Source organism: Lagopus muta, chromosome 14 (genome assembly GCF_023343835.1).
Source record: "Lagopus muta isolate bLagMut1 chromosome 14, bLagMut1 primary, whole genome shotgun sequence".
Lineage (NCBI taxonomy): Eukaryota > Metazoa > Chordata > Aves > Galliformes > Phasianidae > Lagopus > Lagopus muta.
This window is the reverse complement of record NC_064446.1, coordinates 15,558,870-15,582,558: the sequence shown is the minus strand read 5'-3', so window position 1 is coordinate 15,582,558 and position 23,689 is coordinate 15,558,870. Positions and strand designations below refer to the sequence as shown.

The following is a 23,689-nucleotide window of genomic DNA, read 5'->3' as shown; positions in this document are numbered from 1 at the left end:
CTGCGGCGCCCCCACGCGGCGGGGCGGCGCTGAGCGCCTGCGTCTGCCGGGCCGCGTTGGGCTGCGGTGACCAGAGCGTGGTGAGGACGCCGTGTGCGTGACTTGTAAGCGGTTATTTGTCCGCCGGCAGCCGGTTGCTTCGCTCGGAATCCTGTTCGTGGTTTTAGCAAAGCAGCGCGGCTCCACGCGCCGATAAGCGACCTGCCGAGCACAGCTGGGGCTTCCCCTCTCCTCAGGTATTTCTTAGTTCTGCGCCCAGCGACAGCCGCTGAGGCGGCGGGCCTCGAGGCGTTCAGCAGGCAGCAGGATGGGCAGAGAGAGGGAAGGCTGAGGGATTGCTGGCTGCAGGCAGCGTGCCGCCAGCCACACAGCCCAGGTGAGCGTGAAGCCATCTGTGTTGGTCACGTCCTGAAATGAGGCTTTCTAAAAACTCCAGAGCGCCGGTGGAGGTGGACGCCTGGCTTAAGAACCGCATTGCTCGGCGTCGGGGCGCTCAGCAGCTCATTAGGGACTCAGAAACTGATGTAGAGGGCACTTAACCCTGCTCACATTATCGTCAGTTGAGCCTTCCAGTCTGTGCGTGGGACACCCAGCTGCGCAGCCCTTCACAGCAGGTGAGTGCTCAGCTGGAGGTGGCAGGTGCTGCTTACACACAGCACATCACCACTAACGTGGGCCTCAGGCATCCTGCTGGTAGAAACCAGGTAAGCTGTTGTCTGAAATTCGTTAGGACCTAATTATCCTCCATATATAATACGGATTTATATATACAGGGGCTTTACACACACATACGTACCCCAAATATGCCTCAGCACATTTACCTCCTTCCTCTAAAATCCCTTCATCTCATGGCTTCACTGTAAAAAAAAAAAAAAAAAAAAAAAAAAAGACTTGCTGCATTAAAATAAACAACAGTACCTTTATTTTCTTTAAATGTGCTTTTTAAATTATTTAACGCTCCTTGATTAGAGGATCAGATGGTGACAGAAAGCACAGAAAGCAGCCTACAGAAAATGTCTGCAAGTCCTAAGCACTTTTTCCTGACGCTGCCCAAGATCGAGGTTTCTAGTCAGTAAGCACAAATTCTCTCAGCCTGCAAATCAAAGTCAGTGGAAGGGTTGTGCCTCCGCACAAGGCAAATTAATAAAATCTAGAAACAGGCAGACAGCAAAATTCCATGTCTAAACATGATCTGTGCTTGGTTTATAATTCAAAGGGATTAAGCATTACACTTGATAGGAGTCACTGAAGGTGCCAAAGAGAAAACTGAGTTCGCAGTGGACTTTGAATTTATCTGTTGAATTAGAAGTCTGATAAAGCTAAAGCAACAAAAACACCCAACTAAGAAGTGGCAGACAACTGTCACAGATAGGCTGTAATCACATGAAGGCCACCTCCCTGTGCCCTACATATCGTGTAGGGAATCTCTCAAAGCTAGTCTGAATGCTTTTTGCTGTCTTTGTCATGGTGATAGTCAAAGTCCTGCAAGTCAGTGTTAGCACCACAGGAGACTCATCCTTCACTAAAGCTGCGAAGCAAAGAACAAGATTTAAAAAAATAAATAAATACCAATCTCAATTGTTACATGCAGAGGTAATCATTCCAATGCAAATAATCCTAAGCCTCAACATCACCATCCTGAGTTGCAAAGGCAATTGTACTAGGTATCAGTCACAGATAAATTACAATTAAGGACCTTTTACTACTGAGAATTCTGAAGAAGGGGGAAGATTAACACTATAGCAAATATGTGAAATGATTGGAGCGACCAAGATCAGCATAAGCTTCATTTAACACTTATCAGATCCAGAAGAGATCTGACCTACATTCTTGCAGCATCACTGGGCTGTGGGCAGAAGCCAGCTGAGCAGCTGCGCAGCCGTAGGGGGAAGGGAGATGTGACACTGAACATGGCGTTAGCAACAGAGCAGCCTCCTGGACACAGCACTGGATTAGTCCAGAACCTTGGACTGTTTGCAGCTATTCCTCTTGGCTGTTTAGCTAAAAACAAGCGTATTCTCTTATCTATGTCCCCTTCCCCCCCCCAAAAAACCTAACTACTTCACACTGCATTTTCATAGACAGAGAAATGCTCTTTGTTAGCAGTGATTGCGATTTAGAGATTATGGAGATAACCTGATGTAAAAAGATGAGTACTTTCTTAATACAAGTGTTACATGGGATTATCAAAGCCTAGAGAGAACCAGGCTTGAAAGACCTCAGCTCTGCTCCACCAATCACAGGACTCAGTCTGCATTTACAGACCAAAGGGAAGGTGAGCCTGCAAGGACTGAACTTCAGGAGACCACAGCTGCTGTGGCAGAGCCTGGTGTCACTGCTGGGAAGCAAGGTGTGACTGCTGAGCCTGGACAAGAAGCTGGTGTGTATGCACAGGCTGTCAGAATCACAGCAGTCTGTTTTATTCTTCAAGGAATGCAGAAGGTAGGGAACATTTTTGAGAGCAAGCAAGCACTTTTTTTTTTGTCTGATACAGATGCTGGAAAAATACTGCTGAGCTCCTTCTGCTTGTGCCAGTGTTATTTAAAGCAACGTTGCAACAACGCAGCAGAAAAGAAAGAAAATCCTTGTCTCCACTAAATTCCAGAAAAATTGTGTCTCCACTTCATCGAAACCTGTGAAACAGAAACATCCTTAGACGTTGCTTTCTGTGCAAGTTGTGCCCCAGGAAAGCAGGGCAGTGAGTAGGCACTGAGGGAAGCAGAGCCTGCAGCTGAGATGATGTAACAGCAGTAGGCGGATGAAACTCAACCAAATTGTCTCAGGCAATATCAACTGATTTTTTAATTTCTTTATCAGCTCCTGTTTCTCCCTCAAATGACATTTATGTGCTCTCCATGCCTAACTGTGAGGATTTGAGACAGCATAAAAGATTAAAGATGAGGGGAAAGTTATTCAAAAGAAAGGCAAACATACCTCAAGCATATTTGCTGCTTTTCCTAACCTCATCTGCAGTCTGACTCCATGCACATACTGGGGTTTGTACCATTTTTGCCCTAGTGTCCACAGAAATAACTTGGACCACTCAAATCCTGCAGTCCCTGTTTCTACATAGGGAGGGAGATGCTGCTGGGTGGCAGCTCCCCCACTTCCAGCACGGTTAGCAGAAGGCTTCCTAATGCCACATGGCACACAAGTGGGGCCATGCTGCACTTGCTGGTTTGTAAGGAATGCGTGGCTGCCAGAGCAAGAACAGAACAGGAGTGACTTACTGTAACTGGCCTTCAGAACAGCTTCCAGCAGCTATTTTGAATTTGTGAAGACCTCTGAGCAGTGACAGTGATATTTCAGTAGACTGATTTGGCTTGACAGGGTTTTTCTTTACCGTGTGGGTGATGAAGCATGGACATGGGTACCCAGACAGGTGCTGGGGTCTCCATGGAGACCTCCAAACACACCAGGACACAGTGCCAGGCTCTGGTGGAGCAGCAGGTGCCAGAGGTATCCAGAGGTGCCCTCAGCCCTAGATCTGTGGCTACACGGTGCTGTTACACAGCCTTGCAGCTGTTCAAAGTCCAAAAGGCAGATTCTGGGCTGGTGCTGATGCCATGGATGATACAAAGCAGAGGCTTTAAGGTTTCAAAGTCCATGGGAATAAATGTAGTACATTTCACAAGTCAGGCTAATTGAAAACATTTTAAAAAGAGAACGTGGTGGAAAAGTGACAGTGCAGCGAAGTGCTGAGGTGGCTGAGCTAACACTGGACAAACCTCAAGAACACAGAATTGTCTGTTTGGAAAGGAGAAGCTGGAGCAGCCACTCGGAGCCAGCACAGCTCACCAGGGCAGGGCAGTGCCAGGCAGCATCCTGCTTCCCTGAGGACAAAGGCGGTGGCAGAGCGTGAGCAAAGCCGACTGTAAAGTGGGTCAGGCACAGAATGAGCAGCAGAGGCTCCTTCCCAGCAGCCCTCCTCCAAGGCCTCCCTATTTCCACAGAATGTACACTGACAGCTACAATAAAGATGGGTTTTGACAGTCTTACATTTGACCAGCATGGTGGTGGTGGTCTCAAACCACCTGAGAAGGACAGGCAGCAGGAAAACAGGCTGAAGTCTTTCCATCAAACATGATGGAAACTGGTTTAAAAAGTAGAGTCCTATTTGACAATTCAGCACGTCGTATTTAAATGTATAATCCCATTTTAGACTGCTCCTGTTTTGTTTTGTTTCTTTTTTAAGAGAACAGTTGCACTCAGGGGTGATCTGATGAGAAATACAGATACAGAAGTCAGTAAGAGGGCCAAGTTACAAATGTTTAGTTCCATTTATACCATCTTACAGAATGCTGCATTTATTTGCAGTGTTGATGGTTCTCATCAACAGCACCCAGCCCACAGCTTCCACCAGAGATGCTCAGCTCAGGTTGTTCTCCTCCTCTTCCACCACCCAGACAGTGAAGGTGGCACAATGCAGGCATCGGAACATCAGCAGCAATGAGCTGATGCCAATTTGAGACACTGCATACACCTACATCTGTCTTTAGTTCGTGTTGCAAACCAAAACCAAGGCCCTGACATCTTCACAGCAGTTTGACGATGAGGTAATGGGATAAACTACTGTGGGTCTCATGTGCTGCAGCTAAGCAAGATGCTCTTTGAACACAAGAAGGTTGGAATGCATCTCAGTCTGAAGCAGCACCAACAGCAGCTCACGTGTGTTTTTCTGGTCCAGTCCTGTAACCTTCCAAGAAGAGATGTTCTGGAGCCTCTAGTTCATCTTTTCCAGTACCACAGTACCCTCCTTCTCTAAAAGTGATGCTTTTATGTTTTCTGTATGTCAGCAGTATATATGTAAGCATTTAAATACTATTAGCAATCTGTGCTTTATGTACTAGAAGCTATCAGTTTTTCATCTATAAGCAGTTGCTTACTGTACAGTAATTGAGATCAGGCTCAACTCACCTTAAGGACTAATGCTTTTAAGCTACAGCACAGGTTTTAAAAGGCTAAAACATGTTGCACTGCTTAATTTAAAACCTGAAGTGTTGTCTCAGCCTTTCTTTTCCTGGATATATGCCCAAGAACTTGAGTCCCTTGCTCAAGAGAACACTTTGTCTTCATTCTCATCCAGAAGGAGCACAGCCAAATGAATGAGAGCACCAAAACTTTTAGAAAACCACAGTGAGCTGACTCAGCTGCTTACTCTGCAGGGCTTTCTTAGTGTGCTCACGTGCCCTGGAAGATGTATGCCCTGTATGAAGTCCAATGTAATTTTTACTTAATGCTTAACCTGTTTCCAAACTACCCTGCCTGGAACATGCAGAGAACCGATACAGAGCAGGCATCCCTGTACAACCACAGCTAAGCAGACTGTACGTCTGGGCAGGACACTGCAACAACCTAGAGAGAACGGCAATGCAGAAGTTGTACAGACCAGAAAGAAATGAAACAAATCCTACATTACCACAAATTCTCAGCATACAGGTAAAGCAAGAAGCAATTACAAAGCGTATGGCTGGTGTACAAGGAGGTAAGTGGGGCCACACCTTCAGTTAACCCAAGGTAGCATGGCTTCATTTGAAATGCAGAGTGGTCACTTGATAACACTTGCCTCTTCCAGACCAGACTATTTTTCCAGAACAAACAGGTGCACTTTGCCTTCAGCCCTGTCCTGTTCATCGTCACAGCTTCTCCTACTGCAGGAACTTGTGGTGTAACTAGTAAGGAAATGAAGGGGTAAGAAGGGAGGAGCACAGGGATGTATTTATTAAACTATGAAGATAAACTGAGCACTTCCATACCTTATTTTTGTGTTGTCCATGAGAAAACAGACAGCTGGCCTTTAGAAATTCAGACTGAATTTTCAAATTGCCAGAGGAAAGACTTTGCCCCAGGCCCTCACCATACAGCCCTTATCAATGTGACCTTCAGCAAGTGTGAAAAAAAACTCCACGCTGACCTTTGATCCTAACCAGGGTGGTGCAGGCAGATGAAACGTCAAAGCTTTCATCAGCAATGCGTACAGCTCCTCTTCTCCAAGGCAGAAGTACCGTCCAAGCAGACAGAAAAGATACCCAGTTCTGTCCATCTTCACACTGTGCATCAAGAAACCTTACAGGTGTTGTCAGATCTAAAGCAGCAGAGCAGTGATACTGAGCTTGTGTGCAAAAACGTGGGCAACTGGAAACTATCCGGCTTCAGCCTGAGCCTAGCAGCACAAGCATCCATTCACCCTGGAGAAAACAGCACCTACACACAGGAGCCCACATCAGCCACGGCAGCTGGGCTGTGGGATGCACTGCAGGGCAGCTGAGACCTGGGGATGCCAAGGGACAGGCAGCAGGCAGGGGCAGGCAGAGAAAGGCTACGAGAACGATGGAAAGAAAACCTGCAAATCTGTTCGTTCCAAACGCTTCCATCTTCTCCTTTCAGAAAGGAAATTACCAGAGGCTTTCCTGTGTTCTGCTGTATGCACCAATACTTCTATTCTGGCTTAATGATTCCTTAGTTCTAAGAACAGGCCTCTACAAATGAGAGGCATTTACTTCAATCTGACATACAAATTCAAGTAAAAGCATGACTGAATGCTGAAGATACAGGACTTTGAGCTACTCCTGCATCACCTTTCCAAGGAATCTACCAGTCTCTGCAGAGCAGAAAGAAAGGTCCATACTGGTGTGTGAAACAAACTGAAATCCTAATTACGTGCCAGCAGCATCAGTTTGAAGTGAAGCTTGGGTGAACTTCTAGTCAGCCAGCTGCTGAAAAATTGGACGGTCATTATTTCTACTTGAAGTTTTCTCTTGAATCTCACCTTCTAGCTGGCTGGCAAACAGCAATACTAATCCCAGAGCAGTAATTCTTGTTCACAATGGGCTATTCTTAAAAAGAAAAGCCTGCAAATGGCCAGTCACAGCATAATTATGGAGAGAAGTGCAAAACCTGGAGTGACTGTCAACATACTGACTTTACTAACAACTGCCTGTGTGTGCATGCAGAAACAGAACAAATGAACTGCTTCCCACTGCAGCAGTGCAAAAGGTGTGGAATGGTGTCAGTGAAGGCAGAAGATCTATCTGCCAAAGCCCAAATACAGAGAATGGCAAGCAAGAGGAAAGGAGACTTAATGAACTCTCTCTAAAGCAAAGGAACCTTTTTGTGTTAGTGGTCAAAGCAAAAGCTCCCAACATGCTATAAAGAAAACAATAACAGAAGGAACTCCTCCATGTGAGCATTATTTTTAGAATGCACTTCTCCCTGTAAGGGGTCGCGATTCAGGACTGAGCTTTCCAGCTAGTCTGAAGGCAGGATTTTTGCTAAGGAAAGAAGTAACCCCTCCAGCCTTTCAGAAAAGGTGTGAATTAATGAATTTGAAAGGAAGCACCTTGCAAGCTTGATAATTAAGCAGCCCTTCAAGAGAAAACCTCAGAAAAGCAAGTCCAAAAAAGTGTGTGAAAGCAGGCCTGCACATCTGCAACACTTCTGTGTTTTCTCTCACAAGCCAGCAGTATTAAAAAAAAACCCTCTATTTGGTCACACAGTCTTTATACTGAGCCCAAAATCCAGAGTCTCTTAAACAGTATGAAAGCAAGGGCCTTCCATCAGAACAGCCAGCTAAGTTCTTTTAAGATATGTCCAATAAGAAGCTGCAAGTGTGAGCCTTCATAATGCAAAACATCTGAATGTGCTTTGAACAAAATCATCATCAGATTCAGATTAGTAGAAAGGAAAGTTTTTAAACAGAAGTTAACACAGATCACACTTATTTTTGTAATGGAAGCTTGGGCAATACACATAGTACTGAATTTCAAGTTATTCCTTTAATATTTAGAAAACTGGTTTTATTCTCAGTCTTTCAGATTTCTTTCTGAAGTATTAGCACCTACAATGGAAATAACTCAAACTTGGATTTACACTTGAAAAAAAGCCATGCTTGATCAGTTAATGTATCCTGTATTTTTCTACTTCTGAATATTTCACAGAGCACCAAGAGGGAAAAAAAGAGAGCAACATTTCAGTAATAAGTGAGCTCTGTTCTCAGCTACACGAGATCACAGGACCAGACATCTCCCTGCGACAGAATTCAGGTCACAGTTTTCCAGCACACTTCAATCACCTCATTTTTATCATTATTTATGGTAGAAACTTCTCTCCAGGTTTATAAAACCTATCCAGCCGTGCATTAGTTTATTAAACCAGAGCTGACCTGAGATGCAATTAGAATTTGACATTTTTCCATACTTAGTTCACAAGTTTATTATGAAAAACACTGCAGCTCTGTCCTGCAGTAACATTGTTTTACAGAAAAAAACAGTTCTGTTCAAAGTAACTCACTATGCTCAGACATTACAAGGGACAAAATGGTTGGGCAGAGAGTGGAAAAGGGAACTGAGTGCAGACAAAAAAAAAAAATCAATACAATTAAATTAAACAGTATTCCCTGAAAATAAAACAAACAGTTTCAGAACAAATATGAAGCCTTGGTACTTATTTTAAAAATGTTCTTTAAGCTTCAATGATTGTTTGCTGCTATCCTTATCTACAGTCATGCTGAATAAAGCTATAGCTAAATGGAAAGTTAAATGTATTCACGAGGTGTTAATGTCTACATCTTATTATTTGCAGTCTCTCAGAGAAAGCAAAAGTAACTACAAATAGCGCTATGCCAGAAACTGGTTTCTCGACCAACAATGTTGCTTCAGCATGCAATGGACTGGTTCATTCTAAAGTGGTCACAGTTGTTGACGACAAGAGGCTTTGTATTTGAATATGGCACGTCTTTTGGTCCATGTGAAAACAAGTTTGAATGTTACATATTTTCTGACACTTTGGAGTTACTGTTGCTCTTCCCGTTTTCTTTAGGTCGACATATGGTTCATGGCAATACTGTACAGCTCTGTACTCTCTTTACAGGAAGTAGTCCGGGGTGCGACGAGTAACGTGCGGCTCACCTCTGCGCGGCGCTGGGTCGAACTGCAAACTGAAAAGCATCTGCATTAATGACAGCATTCCAGTCACGCGCAGGTATTTCTTCCAATTGCTTTAAACTCATCTTTGGATTACTTCTATGCACTTGAAAGAAACAGATCTTGGCTTTGGGGCTCAAACTGGTCACATATCAGTACACATCTGGACATTAAAAGTCTCCTGTAACTATCAAAACTTACACAGCGCTTTGTGAATTCCTCATTTATTGCTAAAACTGCTGTAACAGCTTTGTAAAGTCAGTGTCCTAACCAGATTCAAAGTCTCTTCCCCTAGACTTACAGGTGGGCATAACTACCTCACACCTGACAGTATTCTGACTTTCCAATTACTTACCTCTGGAGTATTTCATTACACTCTCACTTTATTGTATCTAATGAGCTTAATGACATGTCTAGATGTCAACAGCCATTCCCAATATGGAACTGCAACGCTTTTAGATATCAGCAGCTCAACAATTCCACCCTCACCTCACCTCCTGAATGTGCACAGGGTAAAACCATACCTCAAAACCATAAGTAGTTAATATAGCAAAATTACCACTGATCAAATCTCAAAATCATGTGCAACATGGATCTCATGTTTAAGCATACTTACAAGGAGTATTTTAAAGTATCATCAAGTTCCATAATTGCAGCCTGGTTGCCACAACGGTAGCAATAGTTTGGAGCACTGAAAATTGTTACTACATTCCGATCATGGCACCAGTTGTACCCCTGCAGAGGAAAATAAACTGTTTAGGAAAACCATGTTCATTTGTTGCACCCCATAACTGACTATGAAACTGAATTTCAACGTGCAAAACCCTACATAGGCTTTGCAGTTTTAAACAACATTAAGGCTGTATGTTTATTTCTCTTAACTGAAAAGGGAAAAAAGGAATTGCACCATAGCATATAACGCCTTCCTAGTAAGCAGTAGATGAGCACACTGAAAAACAGCAGGAATTCTCCACTACGTTGTCAAAAATTGAAATACCAACTCTGAATTAGACCATCTTTTAAAGCTAGGTGTGGGTTCTGCTTTTGATGAATAGAGGTTAACTTCTAGGGACAACCAGAGACTAAGAAGAAACCACACACATCCCTCTACCTTGTGAAGAGGCCAAGTCTGCATCTCAGGCACCACAACTCCACTACCAACAGCTTAAATACAGCCTTGGCTGCTTACCTCCATTACCAACTGATGAGCTCTTGAAACCAATGTAAGGCCATTAGCATGGTTAAAGGTTTCTGAAATATCCTGTCCAAATGTATAACCTGCACCTCGAGGAGAAATTCCCCAGCCACCACGATCATCTGGATCTGACCATAGCAAGTCACACATTGGACCCTGTAAGAGATTTGGAAAGTATTTCATGAACTGAACCAAAAAAAGGAAAAAAAAAAGCAAGAACAAAAGCCACAACGTCCACTCTCATGACCCTGCACAGCTTACTGCAGCATCTCTTTAAGGCTTGGAAAGAAAATGTAAGCAAAACCCCACCTATCAGCTACAATAGTTAGTGCAGTTAAAGCTTAAAATACTCACAAGGAAGTTAATTTTAATGGAAGAAAATTTCACAGAAGCAGTTCTCACCTCTGAGATATTAAAATCTGCTTTGTAACATCAGGCAAGAATGTGTCCCTTAATTTTCCTGCAGAAGACTAGTAGGCAAGACAGGTATTTTCAAATTGCTACATGGTTTTGAACCTGATTTTCTGCCTTTGTATATATTAAAATGCCCAACATATGCTGAATCATGAATTGCACTGTGAGTTAAGATAATTAATCTTCAATATACCTCATGGGGAACTTCCTGCAAGCGATCCAGTGCTCTGATGTGATCCAGCGTATCTATTGATGGAGAGAGGCCACCATGTAGACAGAAAATCTGAAAGAGACATTATGAAACCTCAATTGTTTATTATAACTGTTTAGTGTGAACAATTAAGAAAAATTTCCAAGAGGTTATTTTCAAGCTGTGAGCTCACTGAATACAGTGTTAATAGCTCCCTTCACAACCAGCAACTTTTAACTTTGTCCAAGTTCAACCTACCTGGCCATCCACCAAGGCAGTTAGAGGAAGGTAATCAAAAAGGTCTGTAAAGTACTTCCAAACATTTGCATTCCCATATTTTCTTAAACATTCGTCATAGAAACCATATACTTGTGTGATCTGCCTGCTTTCATGGTTCCCTCGAAGAATTGTGATACGTTCACGGTAACGGACCTGAACACAGCAGTGGAAGACATGTTAGGGGCACGACAACATGCACTGCCCAAAACCACCATTTGCTTCTCTTCCCCTCCCCATAATGTGCCAATTAAGCAATAAGAACAAATTAAATTACAACCTTAAAGGAAAAAAAAAAACAAAACCACCCAGCTAAATGACGCCAGTCTTCAGTTGCCTTGAGATGAAGTACAGGTTTTATCCACTGTCAGCAGTGGACTTCACTACCTTTGTGCACTAAGCTGTTATCTCACATCTTTAAAGACTGCTGCTTCCACATTTAAAGATAGAAATAAATGCACAGCTCCCTTTAGACAAAGTTATCCAGGCCTTTCAGAAATACTAAATCTTTACAGGTTTGTCAAAAATATTTTTGACAACACAGCCAACATTTCACTTTTTGTACCTATAAACCCTTGCAGTAAATTCATACTGATATCAAATGCAGTCAGGACAGTTACATTTTACACTGGATGGTACAGAGGAAAAATTACCTTAAGAGCTACAAGCAACGTGACTGTTTCAACTGAGTAATAGCCTCTGTCAACATAGTCCCCCATAAACAAATAATTTGTGTCTGGTGATTTGCCTCCAATTCTGAAGAGTTCCATGAGGTCGTGAAACTGCCCGTGCACATCTCCACACACTGTGACAGGACATCGCACTTCTTGTACGTTGGATTCTTTTGTCAGAATTTCTTTAGCCTAAAAACAAAAACAAAGAAGTCGTAAGATTGCCTGTGAGCAGTTTTCACTCACCGTATGCTCCACTATCTGCAACATTACATTACCTGCCCTTTTTATGAACTCTCGTCCTTCTCTGAAGCACATGGAATAGCAGCTTATCTACCTGCAAAACTTGGCTTCATGCAAAGACTTTTTAAAACTTTTGGGTGTTTTTCTTTTGTTGTTTTTTAAGAATTGGGCTTTATCCCCCTCACACAGCATCCAATGGGTATTTCAGAATTAGTTTCCAGTTTAGAAAAAACTGATATGTATTGTAAAGCAGCTCCAAGAAAGGTAGCACAACTGCCTTCAGATCAGTGACCATCATCTCTGGGACTGTAAAGTTTGCAGTAAGCCTACAGTCATGCAAGTAGCTTATTCCCAGCCCTTCCAAAGCCTGAACTCAGACACAGCTGAATCCAGGATGTGAACATGGCAGTGTTAACCAGCCCCAGCAGGGTCCCACACTTCAGATGTCTTGCTTCAGAAGCTGGATGACAGTTTGCTATGTGTGCATCTCTTCGTATACAGCAGAGGATCCTACCTGAAGCAAATGCAAGAACTCGACCAACATTCACAGTTCCTACCAACCACACAGTAACTTTGTGTGTTGTAAGCACACACAGATGTGCCCTTTATAAGCTGAAGAAAGAAGTGGATTTTTGCTCTCTTCATTTTCTCCCCCAAAGTTTTGCACACACAAGTTGCTGACAAGTTCCTACAAGCAGCAAAACTAATTACAGCATCAAAAAGGTAATGCTGCCAGAATTCCTCAATCTTACCATCATGATGCCAGTTGCTGGTGACTGCTCTGACAACAATCTATAAATACACACAATTATTTTCTAAATCAAGGGAGTATTGGAGGCATTAGAAATATAAATAGCAGCAAGTTTACAAGTTGCCATCTATTAAGATTTACGCCTTTCAAGCACCAGTGTTCCCATTCAAAAAGGATACATTTAACCTCATTATATTACCAAGAAGAGAATATGAAAACTGCATTCTGCTCCACAGAACTGCATGATGCCCACAGAACTCACTGTAACAGCACTAAATACCACCTACATGTGGCCACACCAAATCCCAGATACCCTGAAACACACAGCAGCATGAGAGACGGGTGGAAGAGCAACACCACATTCATTTTAGGGTCATTTCTCTCACTGCTTTCTCAAACCTAACCCGGCAACTCAAACCTAAGCTGATATCTAAAGCTGCATAATTGTTTTGCAGACTTTCTGCTAAGCAGAGAAGTATTTTGAGATGTTGTAGAAAGAAAAAAAAAAGTCACCACCATTTGAAAAGCAGATTTGTAAAGTTAGAAATGAAATATCTGAAATTAAAATCTAAACAAGAGGTTAAATACCTGGTAAAACAAGAACCAGGCTCGTTAAGGAGCATGCTGCTCCGTCCACATTCCCACTTAGCTGTGAAGCTATCAGCTGGGCAGTGATGGACGCCCCCAGCCGTGGTCCCTCTGCTCCTGGTTGTTATCCAAGCTGCCCAGCCCAGCAACCATTTCAAACACCAATGGCCAGCAACACACACTTTTTACTGTAGGGAACCTGCTTTGGCAGGGGGGTTGGACTCCATGATCTCTGGAGGTCCCTTCCAACCCCTACAATTCTGTGATTCTGTGATAATGACGGAGATGCAAAGATTCCATTCAACACTAGGAAGAAATGCAAAATGCAGTCATGGTTCAGCACCCTGTCCAACACTGCTTGAGATACTGAAAATGAGTAACAAAGTTAAATTACTCTGCAGACCTACTGACAACAGAAGTCAAGTCACACGAGTTTCCACTCACACTGTGCCTAGTGCCAAAGATGGTCGCTGGCAGCTCGTGGTGGATGCTAAAAACATCAATTTATTTTAAGATAGTCTGACTTAAGTTCATTTTAATGCAGTGACACTCACCGGGTGTTCTGGAGGTGTTCTAACAGCCCGAGCCTCCTCTAATACACCACTACAGTCAGAAGCATTACCCATCCCAGTTCTCCTTTGACAGAGAAAGTTACAGAGACTTATAGCACTTCAATACAAAAAAGCATTCTTTAATTAGAACACTTTCTACTGCCATAATGCCATTTCGTAATGCACTGGAAGCATCACACAAGGAATGCTGCATTCATTTTTCATCAAAGGGATGCAACTTTTATGCTGACTGAGATGAAAATGGCATCATTCTCTGTGGAGCTGTCGCTTCCTCAGTTTTTGAAATATTAAATCACTCAGATATGCAGACGACCGAGCACACAGGTAAGTCAGACAGCCACGCTGATAGAAAAAGACGGTTCCAGGTCAACTTGCAAAACAGCCATCTCCATTTAAATCCTGCAGCAAAAGGATGCTGGTGTAGTCATCTACATATTTTCATGTTCTTGAAGCAAGTTTAGTGAAATACCAACTTATGACCTGCTCAGCCCATTTACAGTCTCATGTCCCACAGCATTAGCAATGGCATACACTGAACTGCTTAAGCAGTATACGAGTCTTTAAAAAAGAGCTTCAGGAGAGTTGGAAGTGGAAAATAACACTGAAAAACCATCAGCTGTACCCTGTTTCTGCATTTTCAGTCACAACTGTTGGAATACACTGTGACATTACAGAAACACAGGCTGGCAAGACAAGAATAGATGTAATACAATTTCACAACAAGGTTCACGAAGTCAAGCTGTTACTAATATCACTGAAGCATGGGTGACTCCAGCTTGGTACAGGACACACACCAGCCCGTGCAATCTTACTTGGTTTCATTCCCCACTGACTGATCCCTTCCCTCAGAGCCATGACGATGCTATTAGCTCAGTCACATTCTTCAGCAGAATGGAAGTGCCACCAGCAGCCACCACGCTTACAGCCAGCAGGGAGGCAGGCAGCAGCCTCCAGCACAGCAGAGCCCTGCACCAGGCCGCCTGATGAGGGAGGAGCAGGGCAGTGAAGGCAGCCCTGATTCCCACTTCAAGAACCCTGTGACCTATTGCCAGGGATGGCAGTGCAACACTTCACAGTATTTTGACAGTGACATTTTGAAACATTCAGGTTTCACTGCCTATCTCTACATAAACAGGCAATGCCAAAATTCAAGATTTTCCTCGAGCACTTACCAGTGTTTTTGTTTCTTAGACATTTTTCATTTCTCAACAACTCTTAACATTAAGAGACCTGAGCTTCTGCGGGACTTCAGTTCTCATGACTCCAAAGGAGGTTTAAGCTGTATTCTACATTCTAAAGGGTCAATACACTGAAGCAAATGCCCAATATCAGCAGCATGCAACTGCAATGGCAAGTCCCTACATGCAGCTGTAAGACACGAGGAAAAAAGTACCAGAATGCAGTCAAATCTGTCCCACACAACCGCTGTCAATGTGGAAAGTCATGTGCTACCTTAGGGCAACCTCAAAGTCCCAACCATCAGCACGTACCAAACACACGCCGGTTCAGTCACGCTGCTGGAGTTCACTTCTCAGTATCTGCAGTATCTGCTTACTCAACTGTTTTTCTGGGGAAAAGGCAGCTTGTGCAAACTCAAGAGAGGCAGAAGACAGGACTGAAACGAAGGCTGGTTTAAAGGCACAAGGAAACAATTTTCACTGTACAGTAACAGGATTATTACTAGATGAAAATAAAACCTCCAACTTCAGGATCCAAACCTTCCAGGACTGCTGCACATCTTTGCAAGTGACGAATGAACAGTAAAGCACTGTATTTTTCTTGTTTACAAAGCACCTCCTTATATGCCAAAAACAAACAACAGCAAAAACTCATTCTTAAAATACAAACATTAGTTCCATTGTTTTAAAACAAAGATTCAAGCAAGCGCCACATTTTATAACGGGCTGGGGTGCAAAAAATTCAAAAAAGATGTGACTATTGAAGTCATTGGGGTTGGATTTTCAGATCTGCAGGATTTTATTTAATGATAGGCAGGAGCTGCCTGCACTCTGGCTATCTCCAACTTCCCTTGTTCTCTGCCTGCATTTCTGCCCAACAAGACACAGATTACAGCTCACAGCTCGAGGGCTGCAACCCAGCCACTCTCATACTGCTGAGGGCAAGTCTGCTTCATAAGCAGAATACATCATACCTGAGATAAAACACATCCGAACTGGTCCATTTCTGACAAATCTCTTCCATTCACCAGTATACAATTTCCCTTTTGTTTCTAGAACATGCAGTATTTCTTTTTCATGCCCACCCCTGCTCAGATCATTGCCTTCTAGCAGAAGCTCTGATAGCTCAAACCAAGTACCTACTCTGTGAGGCACATAATACAGACAAAATAAGAGCAGGAAACATTACTGTGGCTTCACTGAGCCATAAAAGCAGTATTTGAAACTGCTGTGCAATGCTGAATCAGCGCAATAAAGCACTTATCAAAAGATTAATACTAACTCAGTAAAGGAAATATAAGCATCACTTTAATGAGACAACAGCTCTGCAGTCGCTGTGGAAATCTGTACTGCATTCTTGGAAGACCAAAACTCACACCTGTAAGCCCCACGCTGTCTAATAAAGCTGGTATGGAAAGGCATCCACTGTAACCGAGACAAAGTCACGCACCTGTAGTTACCATACAGATATTTTGTAGAGATCGAAGACTTCAGCCACACCCACAGCTTCCTGCCATCAACATGCACAGGATGTGACTAAAGCCACAATGATCGGCTAATTGGGATGAAGGCTGGTTTTAGCCAGCCAGCAGCACGGCCTGGAAGAGGTCCCAGTTCCGTGCAAAGTCAGCAGCTCTTCTACAAAATAAAGGCATTTCTGTTTCCTCCAAGTGTTCCCAGTCCCTACCTGCAGAGGAAAGATGCCCAAATCAAACGTGGGCTGCTTTTAGAGCAAAAGGGGTTTTCTTTTACAGTCTGACCTTTTAAACAAAAGTAGAGACATCAGGCCTCTGATATCATTCACCTGTGAAGATGCTACGACAGCAGTCAGACTACACAGCACAAAAGGGAACCTGCTTAATTCTGAACTTCAGAATCCACTAAGGAGTTCAATGTGAATGCATATGCAAAAATAAAATTAAAATTCAAAGTTCTCAATTAACATTTAACTACTTAGTATTCCACAGCAAGAAAAACAGAATTTCCATCCAACACAAAAGTACTGACAGCAGCAAAATACTCTTCCATGACCGAAACAAAGAGCATCCTGTCTACTCTGACTTGGTGAGCACCACCAATACCCCACTGCTAATGTCACCCATTGCAGGCATTCTGGAGGTTTGGAACGAGGTGAAGGAAGCAGCATGCCTGCTCCATCACAGTGCAGCTCCTGGCAATGCATGTCACAAGCAACCCACTGCAAATCTGTGGCCCTTAATTTTCTCAGGGCTGGGCAAACAGAACTAACAAATGAACTCAGAAGTTGTATTTAGTGTACATCGAGGAAAGAGGAAAGATACAGACACCTAACTCAAAAAGCTTAGTAGAAACCAGCTTAATATTCCACCACAAAGCTAAGTACCTTTCTTTGCCACTCTACAGTAGAGCAACTACTGCTGCCTCACTCTTAGCAATTTCTATTTGCTTAGAAGAGTAACTGAACAAACACAAGATGCTGGCCAACCAAGATGTTAATCCTAATGCCAGCACTGCATGTGAGATTAGGTGAGACAATCGCTTTATTTCTCCTATGAATTCTAGAAGGTCTGTAAGAATGAGTACAGGCAGTAAACTTTTGCCAAGTAATTCTCTATTCCTTCATACTGCACAACAATGACTGACACTTTCTACAGTCTTGATATTCCCTTCAACCTCAATTTGCAAAAATCATTAGCAGCTGTACATATCTCATAGTAACTGAAAAGAATGCTGCTTCCCTTGGAGAGAGATTTAGGAGAAGAGGAAGTGCTATTTAAGTAACAATAGTGGACCAGGAGAAAATGAGGACAGGAAGGGGCATCCCCAAAAGAATTCAATGTCATAATCATTTCACAATATTCAAGCTTTCTTTGTGCCCTTAACTTTGAATTTTAAATAATCTAGGAAAAAAAAATAAAAATCAAGAAGCCAAATCAATTAGGAAAACCAGATGGGTCCCTCTCTATATTGGAGATCCAAGTAAAAGAGTAACAGTAATAATGCATGAAGCTGATCAATGATACAGACTGCCTTCAGCCCTGCCCATAGTAGCAAGCTGAATTCATTTTTTATGAAAAAAAGAAATAGGTTGAAGCCATTCCCAAACCAGTGGGTCTGATAAGTGAAGCTAAACTGATGGTGGTAGATCTGTAGGATTTTCTTGTTCAAATAACTCCAACCACAGCTAGGTGCAGTGATGTTAAATGCAGTCAGGTATCAGCTGGCCGGCTGGGCAGGCACGTGTCCTACTGAAGATATGTACTTCAGAACCAGAGAGCAAGGATTCAACACCCATATTGGAAGGTACTTCCTACATACCCTGCAGAAACGTCGGAGAGTTGCTCAACTGGGTATTTATTCTTTAGCCAGGAATAAACTACCTGCTTTTTCCAGCTTAACATATTGCCTAAAGAAAGAAGTCTACAGCAACAACGGTGTTATTGAATGCTGCTGTAGTCTTTAAGGGTCCCTAAGTGAGAAGGGAAATTGTATCATTGCTCCTTGGAGCCTCTCAGCAGAGCCATCTGCACAAGCCCTCCATAACTCATGCCAAAGCCAGACAGGTAAGGTCATTACACTGCTTAAGGCATCCGTGATGACTAACTGAGCATGGCCTGGGAGCAATCACAGAGCAGCACCGTCATCAGATCCTGGGAGGCAACAGCTTTACCAGAGGTAGATCTGCAAAGGGACATCAATCTACAGTCTTGTCCGTGTCGTTATCCTTACACCGTAGAAACTCAAGTACAAACTTGCTCTGACTTACTAACACTCACTTCTGTTATTTTAAGCTATGCCCAAAATGACAACACTGGAATATCTTTCACTCCATCTGATTACAATGAATGTGGTGAGTAAAAACTAATTAAAAGAAAGAAGTACTAACAGCAGCACAACTCAATTTCACAGAGTACCAAAGAGAAAGCTGTTAGCACTACAAGAAGCGATGCACAGAAGACAGATTTCTCATACACATAACCAAAGTGTTGTAATCAGCACTAGGTGAGAAGGCTGGCAAGGCTGACACTTCAAATGTCTTCTGTGCACGGGAACACTTTCCATTTTATATTAACGCTATCGTAAGAACACTGGGAGTGAAAGCATCTTTGTGAAAGCATTCCACAATAACCTGAAGCAGTCATTAAAATGTCACAAAAACCTTCTCACCCTGTAATTCTCCAGAGATCGAAGCATTAACAGCTCAATCCCCAAGTAAATTCAATAGGCAGTAACAAAGGAGTCTCCAGCCTCCTCCTGTCCTCCGGTCCTCATTGAAACAACTGAAGAGGGCCCTCCTGCCCGCAGCAGTTTCTTTTTTACTGACTCCATAAGCCAATGTGGTAGCAAATAAGACATGAAACACTGTGCCCTCCACTGTCTTCTCCCTTCTTCTGTCAGAAGTGCAGGGACACACAACATGTCCTGCACAAAGCTAATACAGCGGAGACAAAGGAACAGAGCCTCTGAAGAAGTGGGGCAGAGATGTCAGGGCAGTAACAGCTTGGAACAGCATGCTTCACAAAACTTGCTCGTCCTGTGCTACACAAGAAGTGAACTTTGACCACAGGTTCTTCTTTTGACCCAAAAATGAGCTGCATCAGTAACACACTGCCCTCCTAGAACCACAGCTTAAAGAAAGCTGAAGGAGTTTGAGCAGTTGGTACAGCTGCAGTTGGACGCATGTTTGGCTTGTTCTCATTGGCAATTAGACTCAGAAAATCTAATGGAAGACCTGGTGGTAAAGGTGGCAGATGACAGAAGGAAAGACAAGCCACTTCTGACAAGCCAGTGTACCAGAAATCAGCACAGCCCAGAAACATGCTAGGAAAGTTAGCAGTGGTGACAGACCAAATAGCAAGTGTGATCACAAACTTTGTTACAGATCAAAAGCTACAGAGACAAGGTGTCAATCCAGGCTCCTAGAAAAGGGCTTAGTGATATCAGAACTCCATTCAATTAACAAATTTTTAGATAGCACCACCATCCATGCAGTTAACAGTAAAACACATCTGAAGTACACAGTGAGAGCCCTGACAATGCTACACAGCATACAACCAGCTTGCCTGCTTCAAGAAACTGGGGGCTATGTTCAAAGCCACTCACAGCCCAGCTCTTCCCAGCGAGAGGCTCCCAGACATCTCCTCCACTCAGAGATAGATTCTGAAATAACCCACGGGGATGGCATCCACAAATTCAGCTCACTCCTGCATTCCATTCTGGACTGCCATCCCACCTTTCCTGGGCTGTGCATCAGAACAGTCCCACCGAGACCACTTCCCACAAAGGATGGAAAAGAACAGCAGCTTTGTTGTAAGTGGGCAGCGGAAAAAAACCTCACCTGGCCACAAAGGACTTCCTTTCTCCTCTGTACACAGACAGCAGCCAGTGTACAATTCAGCCTCAGCAGGGCAAATGTGGCCAATGTCATAAATGCCATACTTGAGTAAGGCACATATTTGTAACAGTCCTTCAAAGCTCACACTTAAGGAATACTTAAAGCACATAAAAATCTGTCACTGCTGTAGCAAAATTAATAGAAAATATTAACATTAGAATAATTTAATTGTCACTTAGACTTTTTTTCAAGTCTATGAAAGCAGATATTGTTTGTGGCTACAAATTATTCCTAGCTCTAGAAGACATTTCTACCAGTTACCACCACCGAGGGAATGAGGCACAACACAGGATGCACCAAGAGAGTAACTGCAATGCATGAATGGCATTTAGATACTGTGCTGACACGGTGTTTGCAAATAGCTGTTATGTTCTTTTGGTATCAATACTGAAACATAACAGAGCCCTCAGGCTTCACCTTACTCGAAATAGGCACCAGTCTTCACACACAAAGCCTCAAAAGATCCAGAAATACCAGTCAGGAAGATCACCTAATAAACTGTGTGTTATAGGGAAAAGCTCTCACAAGAATGATTACTTTTCCCTATCCTAGCTACAGCTCAGTGCACTGAGGAATGACAGCTTCTGTCTGATAGGGTCTTCACCCGTCATTCGGAACAGTAACTAGAGCTGACACCATCCTTAACATGTAAGTTCTTTATGGAAAAACATAACCTTTGGGTGTGATTGCATTCATGCAACTACTGACAATAATGAAAACATGATGCATAATTCAGTACTGCTGAGAGCTGGTGCTGGAAGCCTGGAAACAGGATAAATGAGGACCCTTAGCAGACCTACAGAATTCAGCTAATGCCCTGCATCTGGGAACACAGCAACCCACCGGAGGGGACGAAAGGACAATGGAAAGCTTGGGCCTCTGAGGACAGCTTCCAATTGCTTGCACTGGCAATCACAGCACCTCACCTACCACTAGCAGGGAGCCCTGGTAAATCCACCAATAGTTATCATTCTTCTGTAACACAAACAGCCTGGATGTACCTCGCAAAGTACTGACTGCAGCCCAGTAAGAGAGAGAGATCTTTATCTCAAGCACAGTGTCACACTACCCAAAGAGATGCCACCTTTGGTCTGGAGCTGGCTCCAACACCCAACTTGTGGCAAAGCATGGCTGCTGCTCAGTGGTATTTTCACATCATTCTCTCCTATTTTTTGCAGTCTTTCATCTCAGAATACAGCAGTTGGACAGACAGCTTTCTGTAACCTAATTCCAACGCCTTAATCAAAACAAACAATCCCCACAACTCATCACTTATCATTCCTTCAGCCTCACCAGAAGAGTTCGCTACTCCCACCTGCCTCGTGATTCCTTGCCTTGAAAACCTGTCAGAAGCATGAAGACAATTTCAGGTGAAGACAATTTTTTCTTTCCTAGTGTCAAGAATCTATTTTGGTGATGAACACTACACACTCACCCAGAAATAAAGTCTATTTCAATTCTTCATTAGAAAAAAATGAAAACACCTCCATTCTCACACAAATTATGAACATGACTATAGTGCCTTTTGTACAGTTTCTATTGGTATGCCTACTCCTCACCTATCCAGAACATGCAGTAAAGGAAAAGCATTTAATTTATTCCTTGGGTTCGTACAGATTACCATACAGCCTCACTAGAAATACCCACCCAGGATTCAGATCTTGAATCAGCATATCAATAATGGCAAACAGGACACAAGGAAGAAGCCGGACTGCTGTCACTGGAGACACACATGGAAAACAATCCCTAAACTGCTACTTGCTTGCAACGCAGTTTTAAATACACAAACCATACCTAATGGTTATGATTTCAAGTTGCTGGAATGTCAGTCAACTGAAATTTGGACACAACAAGAACACATCTGGCCAAAAGCCCTGCAAGTTAATTCTAAGTCCTCTGGAAACAGTTTGCTTCTAAACTAACATGCTGTAGTATTTGAAGGCATAGTGCCAAACTTAAAATACCCTCATTTCTTCCTGCAGTAGGCATGCAGCCTTCTTTAGAACCATGCACATCTCGGTAACTTCCATACGCATTGATTTCCAGGTCCCCCAAAAAAGGCAATTCCTTCAGTTGAAGGATGGATGAAAATAAAACCTCCAGGAAAAAAATAATAAACCTCAATAGGTGAAGATTTCATTCAATTCATTGGAGCGTGCCCGGACAATAAAACCAGGTATCCCTACAGCTCTTATTCCCTTTCATTTCAGAGCACGGTCTGTCTGGGGCTGATTTTAAGATCTTCCTGTATAACAAACACAGCACAGCACTCCGGTCTGCAGATCCCAGCATTCCCCATCAGTCAGCACAGAAATCAACAGCGACACGAGCTTCATTTCACAGAGCGCCATTTTATTCTGAACAAACGACTCCCAAAGTCAACCTAACCTTCCATCTCAATCATAACTAAGCGTGCTCTTATATTTAATAGGAGAAGAAAAAAAGAAAAAGCTGCCGGTCTCACGGCAGCTCGGAGCCCCGCTCTGATCTCACGTCGCGCTCCCCCCGCCCCGTCCCCCCGTGTCACACGGCCCGCCCTCAGCCATCCCCGCAGGGCAGCGCCGGGCCCGGCGGCGCACGGGGGTCTCGAGCCGCGGATCCCGGCAGCGGCGCCATTTTAGGAGGCGATGAAAAGGTGGGAGGCGGGGCCAGGCCGCGGCGCTGCCCGCCGAGGGGCCGCGGCTGAGGCAGCACCGGGCCGCGCGGGCGGCGCCGAGCGGAGCCGAGCAGAGCCCCGCAAAGCCGCCCCGCGGCTCCGGCACCGCTCCGCCGTTCTCTTCGCAGCCCTCTCCGCGCCCGCCCGGCCAGGAAGAGCCGCCCCCGCCCCGCCGTCCCCGCGGCCGCACGCCGCCCTCCCCCCTGCTCCGCCGCTCACCTTCTCGCAGAGGCTCTTCACCTGCCCCTCGGACAGCTGCTTGCACTCGTTGAGCTGCTCCACCCACTGGTCGAGCTCCTTGGTGAACACCTTCTCCTCCATCCCGCACGCACCCGCTCTCTCGCCGCCGCCCCCTCCTCCTCCGCCGCCTCCTCCTCCTCCTCACCAGCTGCCGCTGCTCCTCCCGGAGGCCCCAACAACGCGCTGCCGGCAGACGCAGCACAGCAGAAGTTACGGGAGCGGCGGGCGAAACGGCGCCCTACCCACGGCAGCTCTGCCGCTCTCTTGCTCGCACTGCCCGTGTAATGGCCGCCACCGCTGACGTCACGGCCCCAACTACACTACGGGGAGGGGAGGGAGCCGCCATGGGAGGTGACGACGCGTGCGCAGTAGCGGGGAGGTACCGCGCCTGCGCGCTATGGGCAGGACCGGCCCGACCGG

The 23,689-nt window shown here is 44.2% G+C and overlaps 1 protein-coding gene and 1 long non-coding RNA gene across 2 annotated transcripts; one reads left to right on the top strand and one right to left on the bottom strand.

The window, feature by feature from the left end:
• The first annotated feature begins 18 nt into the window (after window positions 1-18).
• Window positions 19-8,376, top strand: LOC125700071 (uncharacterized). Its single transcript, XR_007379775.1, has 2 exons — window positions 19-2,380; window positions 2,495-8,376. It is a non-coding gene; the product is annotated as an uncharacterized LOC125700071 (long non-coding RNA).
• Window positions 8,196-23,468, bottom strand: PPP2CA (protein phosphatase 2 catalytic subunit alpha). Its single transcript, XM_048960288.1, has 7 exons — window positions 23,249-23,468; window positions 11,650-11,859; window positions 10,979-11,152; window positions 10,724-10,813; window positions 10,111-10,272; window positions 9,538-9,656; window positions 8,196-8,935 (listed from the first exon to the last, which is right to left on the bottom strand). Exons 1-7 carry the CDS (start codon window positions 23,348-23,350, stop codon window positions 8,863-8,865), a joined length of 930 nt encoding a protein of 309 aa, XP_048816245.1. The 5' UTR covers window positions 23,351-23,468; the 3' UTR covers window positions 8,196-8,862.
• Window positions 23,469-23,689: the final 221 nt, after the last annotated feature.

Coding starts and splice junctions, on each gene's coding strand:
- PPP2CA (XM_048960288.1), bottom strand. CDS start 23,350: ATGGAGGAGAAGGTGTTCACCAAGGAGCTCGACCAGTGGGTGGAGCAG. Junction 10,814..10,978: donor CTGCCTTGGTGGATGGCCAG/GTAGGTTGAACT, acceptor TGTCTCTTTCAG/ATTTTCTGTCTACATGGTGG. Junction 9,657..10,110: donor CTCATCAGTTGGTAATGGAG/GTAAGCAGCCAA, acceptor TTTCCTCTGCAG/GGGTACAACTGGTGCCATGA.